The 7,500-nt window shown below is 38.2% G+C and overlaps 1 protein-coding gene across 1 annotated transcript in view; it reads left to right on the top strand.

Moving 5' to 3' along the window:
• The window catches only part of LOC137996062 (uncharacterized), an 11,194-nt gene extending 10,317 nt beyond the window's left edge, over positions 1-877 (top strand). The window contains exon 3 of the mRNA XM_068841500.1: positions 605-877. Coding sequence (XP_068697601.1) covers positions 605-877 — 273 coding nt within the window. The remainder of the gene's footprint in view (positions 1-604) is intronic.
• Positions 878-7,500: the final 6,623 nt, after the last annotated feature.

Below are 7,500 nucleotides of genomic sequence, written 5' to 3'. Positions count from 1 at the left end.
TCAATGCTTGATGCTTTCCTGTCTCAATAACGAGTTTCAGAATTGATTATGACTGAGACCAGAAGCTGATGACCTTGAAACGTTTAACTCTAGTGCAGAGCTGGGAATTTTTGAGTTTAAAAATTTCCTTAATTGTTTGGATGTGACGTAGCTCGTGCAATTTCGGTGCGTGTAGCATCGATCTTATTTTTGTCCATATTTGGGCAAAACATTGGTGTCCTAAAATCTTCAGCTTTGTTCCAAGGAAAAGAGCTGCAAGTTACCTGCTTCAAGGTCATGTCCTTCTGCTGAGACTGAATATGAACAAAGCTTTGCAATTCAAAGTCATTTAATAAAGTTCTGTGAATGCGCCGCATCGATAGAGCTCTGAATCCTTTCACTGGCTCGGTTCTTGATTACAAGGTACTAATAACGATTAAAAAAAAAAAAAAACGAATTGATCTTAAAATGGATACCTATAGTATACCTATAGTAAGCACTCTCGCTTGATTAGAAAATCGTTCTTCATTCAATATCGAAATCCTCGACCAATTTAAAGGCTGCTCACTAAAACATTCAGGGATTTGACATTCGACTTATTCTCGAAGCTTTTTGTCATCCACAGATTGCCGAATGGGGTGACTTAGCTGAAAGCTTACCAGATACATCACTAGCCCAATATGCTCAACAGGACCTGTCAAATGCGGAAGGTCACGATGGAGGGGATGATGTTAAGGTTAAAATAGATCCTTCGCATATCTCGGTGCAAGTCGACCAACACTCGGAAGCATCCAGAGTACCGCTGGAGAATCCCGGAATTTTTGGACAGCAATCTTCAGGAAACCTTTATTGTGCAATCATTGTTGCAGTCGCCATTTTGCTTGTCAGTTGGTTTTAAAGTCAAACGAAAAGGGTAGAAATTATGAATACACCATCATTTAAATTTCTGAAAGCCTTGCAAGCGTATCTTGGAAACCATATCCTCCAATGAACTCTTACCCAGGAAGCCTTATTTGTCGATGATCAGCTGACGTATTTTGTGGCTTTGTTATATTTCACAAGGTATATTGGAAGGCGGTAGATCCCTTTTATTCAGGGACAAGATCTTTCGAATTCAGGTGAATGTCACCGATCAGAAGAAAGGTATACAATACTAAATACTAAATTGTCATGAATTCTGCTGACACGGCTTAATGATTAAATTTCCAAATAAATCTGACCGTGTTAAGCTCTTAGAGACATAAAACATGAAATACATAGCATTGAAATGCGTTAGCATTTAGTCATGGAACCTGGTACATCAGTGATTGATAGCTTTCCATGTATTCAGCTTCAAGACCTCCAGCCTTTAGGGCCGTTCTCGCTCTCAACCCACAGGTTAACTAAGAAATACTGAGAAGGAAACACTACTGGTCTATAGTGCCGGAAGCTTGAAAGGTCTCTTATAAAACATAAAAATATATTCAAATAAACAGGTTCCTACCGAAAAAAAAAAAAAAACAGCCCACTTCTTTCAATAGGTGCGATTACACTAGGCACTTTTACCGCGGTAAATCACCTTTTTACCGCGGGAAACTGCATTTAGTGCGTGTGACCGACAATTCCCAAGGTAAATTTCCCGAGGTAAATTTCCATGGATAAGTCAAAGGATCAGACGAAGCGCCATGATATTTAACGTTGTACGTTGGAAGGGTGTTTTGATGCCTGAGGAACAAGAACCAATCATGATGCTGATGAAGATGTGTTAAATTTCCCACCGATGAAATGCGTGGCGCCAACGAAATGCGCGATCACGGTTATGCAACTCCCCCTCGTGCCGTATGAGGCTATGGAAACACTGAAAACTTCCTCTATTGCTTAACTGGAAAAGGTCAAGCTAACAACTTAACACCATGAAATCAAACGTCTGATTTGAAAAATACCTGAAGTTGTCACAAGTTTTAATCGCAGGCAGGAGGGCATTAAACAAAGAAAAAGCGCTGTCCTTGTGATGTACGCGGGATGGTTAGGTTAAGGGTGCTGCTCGAGAGTAGAGTGCGCGTTTGGGTAAATCTATCCAACAGAAACGAAGGAGGCAAGCTGTTAGAATGCAATGCCTTGCGGGTATTCTTGAACTAATACTAACTATCATAAAAGGGAAGCTTTCATTTGCAAGGATGGAAAACAAATAAAATAATCTTAAAATAAAAAACAGCGATTCGGCCTCGACGATGTCCAAAAAACAATGTGATGGAGTATTTGCGTCTTGACAAAATTGGTATCAGTTTACCCCAAATGACAACCTCGCTTTGTCTTTGCTTCACGGTCACACGTTTCATTAAAAAAGAAAAAAACCTCATTAAAGTATATATTTTCTGAAAGCTTAGGAAGTTTAGATTCCGATTATTAGTTGATTTAAGGCAAGAAATAAAAAACTTTCCTAAAATAGAGATCATTTTCCAAAAGTATGTAGTTTCACAAATTGAGTTCGTTTCCGGTCAGAATTTAACCGGAGAAAGCGAGCGACATTGCTACGTTTTCTTTACACCTTGATCTAAAATACCATGTCGGGGAATTTTGATTAATTGTCTGGTTTGTTTCTTTATACGCTGTTAAACTTAAAGTTGTTGTTGTTTTTTTTTTTTTTCAAGTTTTTAAAAAATAATAATAAAATAAAACTCGCATTACCTTTTCTTAAATACTCATTACTTTCGAAGGAGGCAAAAAGTGAAAAATCCCCGACATGTTTTTTTTTACCACATTATCGGGCAACATATTCTTGCCAAATTTTCAGCAAAAAAGGATGAAAAGTCGCTGTAAACAAACTGGAAACGTGCACCTCATTCAATGAAATTTTAGTTTTGAGAAATGAAGCCATTTGTTGACAGATTTTAATTAGATATAGTTTATTCATGGAATTGTTTTTCCTTTATAACTTTGTCTAGGAGAAACCTTTTTTTTGGCGGAACTTTTTTGCAATTAAAAAAAAAAATCAATGAGATGTACCTGGGATTTTCAAATACTAAAATTTTGGCGAAATTATCAATTTTGGGGTATACCGATACCTTAAAGAAGCGGGACAAATAGCGACGTGGAAATTACCGGAAATCTCAAGCTCACTTACACTAAAGACACAGTATCTATTTTTATGGGTCGTTTTTTTTCATAAAGAAAACTACAAGCCATTGCAAAAAATTCGGTTTTTTATTTTTAACTACTGTCTTTTCGACTACGAATTTTGATCTCAAAAAGGATTCCGATAGCGGAAGGCGCGCGCTTGCTATAGTTAAGAAAGTATGGTAACCCATCGATGCCAGAAATTTTGGTATATAGCGATGACGTCATGAACGTCCGTTCTGTGGCTTGACGCGGCTACGCGGCCATACTATATATAAACGAAAGGTCTTACACAGTCAACGCTTTTCGTGGAAAACGGTTTGGAAGATGTTTTCTTTCTGCATTTTTCGCTGGTTTCAATCCAGTTTGACATATCATGATATCTGTGGTTCACACTGGTGGGTACGCAGTTATTCAAGTCAAGCATCGGCGGGATGTACACGTAAAGCTGAGTGTTTATTTTTAATTTGCTTTGAGCTGCTTTTTTAGTCTGTACTGCAATTTTTGGCATCTCTTTAGAAGCTCTGATAAGGTTACATGATGCCTGGAGGACCTATGTCTAGAACAGAAACGAAAGGACTGAGCGAAAGAAAATGACAACGACGAAACAGAATACCAGTAAAAGCTCATACTTAGCACACAAATTCTTTCCTTGGGCACTAAACCGTTTGTTATTTTTACGGATGCGTTATTTAAAGTAGATGCGTATTTTCAAAAGTTGGTTTAATCGGCTCTTCCTTTGTTCAGGAATGAGAATTGAATTTTTATTGTCAACTGCAATTAATCTGTATTCTTTTGGACGTAAAGAAAGAGATGATTTGTTTGTTTGTTTTGCTCTAAAATGCGAGCGAACAAGTGCTTTTTTAATCCGTTTAGCCATCCCCTTTTTTTTCTCCGTTTCCCGTCGTCCGACCGACCCAAACTTTGGGCATTTTCCAAAAAAGAAAAAAGTTAACGACGTTTTAAAGCCATTTTAATGTCGCACAGGGGTTTTGGTGGTTGATCCTTTTTCCCACGCTGTCTTAATTTTGCCACAACATCCGCCAACTTTTCCGCCATATTAATTTTGGGTTCACGTCTTGTTGTTTTCCCGGCTCCACAGCTATGATGCCGGGGTACCAGGCCTCCGATTCCAAAAATGCTTATGATTTTTTTTTTCCAATCCGATCGACCGACCCAATATCAGGAAACGCATTCAACGGTAAACAAAAAAAAAAAAAAAAAAAAAGGGGGGATGGCCTTTGCCCAACTGGTTTTCGTTGTGCCTCGGCAGTGACAAGATAATTTTGCCCTTATGTTATAAACACGTATTCGCAATGAGTTCTCTTAAAATTAGGGGGAAATCTCACTAGCTTGTGTTTTCAGAAGTTTGTTTAAAGCACCCAAACGTTATTTAAGTGTTGGAGCAGATCGTGTTTGAAGTTCGTTCTTTCTTCGTTGCATTGCCGTAGTTTGCCGATTCTTGTACCAAGCCAACCTGGCGTGTTTCAATGAAATACATCAAAATGTGAATGATCTTGTTTTCAGTGGAATAAAGTACATCAGTAAAACTCTTCTTTGACCTTGAACTGACAAAGTTGTTTTTATGGCTCCTAATTTTAGCATGATTCCTATTCACTGGCTATTGACAGTTTACTCTGAAATGGCTTTTTGTCCTTTTCCATTCGCTCGCTGACGGTGTGCTTGTTTTCATTTAAAACTCATTCGGTTCAAGAAAAAAATATTGCCAAACTGGTGAATTGCAAAGTAAATTTCACTGGAAAAACCGATGTCACCACCATCGCTTCGTGATTCATACGATATCGGTTTTTAGCGTAAAATTTAAATTGGAATTTACTAGTTAGGCAATGAATTTTTCTATAGAAGAAATTGATTTAATTATTAAAGCAGCAACCGGAAATAAAAAACGCGGACAATTCGAAATCTCTTATTTTCACAAACCATACAGGCAGTAAGAATAAATAACCAGGGAGCTCCGCTTTTAGGCTTGGCTAAATCTATATACTAGTCCGTTGAACGTTGCAAGTATGAGCGAAATTGTCCGCTGCTAACTTTAAAGCGTGGATCATGTTTTTTGATACAGTTAATGAAAAAATAGCCAATTTCAAGGGACTAAATGGGATTAATTCATATTGTTAAAATTGTTAAATGTAAATGTAAAATTGTTAAATGCACTTTGATTTTTTTTTTTTAATGTGAAAACGAATAAAAAGAAACGCTGATTTTGCTCTAAAACACGACTTTCATTGAATATGACCTAAGGGAGTCCATTCACCAGTGAATAAAACAGCACGAGAGGCGATAGCTGGCTATACTGTAACCGTTGGGAAAATTTCGTTTTTCGGAATGACTTGAACTGTCTTGGCAACATATTTATCAATTAAGTTGACAGTTACTTGTGAAAATACATTGATCGTGGTTAGTCTTACGAGGCTCGTTTCATTCAGACCAAGGGACTCATCAGAGACCTTTCTGCTTCTCAAACTCGTTGGGCATCATGCTCAAAGTCCGGTTCGCTAACAAAATTATGACAGCAATCTCGCCTTATATCGCATAAGGATTCCAGACCGCACAAATATATTTATCAGCGGCGGAAAATGGGAGAGACATCCGGAACCGGAACCGTAGGCTGCTGCTATTATATTTCTTAAGTGCTCTTCGGAATATGATTGCATGGCATTTCCACTAATTTGGGCTTCTCGCGCGTTATTTTTATGATTAGGTATTATTGTATAAAAACGGATGAAACAAAACAATAGAGAAATTTCCAGCAAATGAATTAGACATCTATCTTACATGTAGCCTGCTTGCAGGCGGTAGTTGTTTTGGTTTCTCTCTCCTCTCCGCCCCCCTCCCCTCGCTCGCTTTGTCGACCCTCAACCCGGCCCAGACCTAGCCGCGCGAATCCAAGATGGCGACCTCATTACGAATTCCGGGTTTTCCACCATCCAACCGCCTGCTTGCAGGCTATCTTACATGCTAATTCTTTCAATATAAATGCTCTTCAAGTCATGTTTCATGGAAACTATATAGTTTGGCGTCTGAAACTGAAGATCAACTGAGTGTCCTGAAACAATGCGGTAAAAAAGTCCACAAATTAATTTGCAAGAAGCGGCGACGCATCATTGAACGCGTCAGTTACTGTATGCAAGAAATATCTATATAATAAAGAGAACATTGCATGGCCACTAGGGGAATCCGATACGAATCAGCTTTATCTTCCCGTGTATCTCTCACTCATTCGCAGCGCTGACTCGTGAGAGAGGCCATTAGCACTTTAAGACAAAATTCATGTTCCCAAGCGGACATCTAATATCTTTCATTTAGTATCATTATTATCATCATCGTCATTATGAAATCACAGACCAGAAATGATGACATTTTCGGGATTACCAGCCATCGATTAGTGCTCTAATCGATGATTCACTAATATTACATTCCATTTCACTAGCAGACTTTTTTTCCTCACTGTTATGACGAAACTAAACATTTCAGTTTTAACCCCATATATTTACGCTGCAAAAACGATCAATTTCTAAGCTGTTTTAAAAATCATCAATGTGAATTCACAAACTACCTACTGCTGGTTGACTTGACAGCTTTGTGGCAATCTTCAAAGCCATGGGTTCAAAGCCCGTTCATCAAGTCCTGGTGACGTTCACGTTCATAACGAGATGATCTAACCAAATCTTAACACACAAAACTATCATGGCATTCCTTGTGCACGTTGGTTAAGATTCTGGAAATAAATATTTGACAATTATTCTATGAGGGCGCGCTGGATATGAATTGTTATAATCATTTATTATATAGATACTGATGAAATACCAGGAATTTTTCTGTTACCAAAAAAAATCATGTCTTCATCGCACGCAGTGAACATATCATTTTTATCTTTCGCATGTGAGAATGTAGGTGTCGCCATGGTAACGAACACGATTGGCCAATAAAACGCAAGCTTGTAAGCTACCTTTGTGCTTTAATATAATCCTTCTCTACTACATTAACATTGTTATTACAAAATTTTAAAGTGCCCATAACCCCAAAATATTTTTTTCGCGAAAATGAATCTTTGCAACTGTTCGAAACGCATCGCGGCTATTTTTTCCTTTTTCTAACAAATCCTGCCATCTTCGAGGCTTGGAAAGTTGCGAAAATCCAAGCATCTTTTGTTCACGACCGAGTTAAAAGGGGAGTGGGTCTATTCCTGTTTTTACGTCACAAACTGATTTACATTGCATTAACTCTTTGTAAAAGTGCATGCAAAGTAGATTGTGACGTAAAAACAGGAATAAACCCACTCCCCTTCTGACGCGGTCGTGAACAAAAGATGCTTGGATTTTCGCAACTTTCGAAGCCTATAAAATGGCAGGATTTGTTAGAAAAAGGAAAAATGGCCGCATTGTCTCTCGAACTGGTGCAAAG

This window comes from Montipora foliosa, chromosome 3, assembly GCF_036669935.1.
Source record: "Montipora foliosa isolate CH-2021 chromosome 3, ASM3666993v2, whole genome shotgun sequence".
NCBI classification, from domain to species: Eukaryota; Metazoa; Cnidaria; class Anthozoa; order Scleractinia; family Acroporidae; genus Montipora; species Montipora foliosa.
The sequence above is the reverse complement of the archived record's forward strand: the minus strand, read 5'-3'. Positions and strand labels throughout refer to the sequence as shown.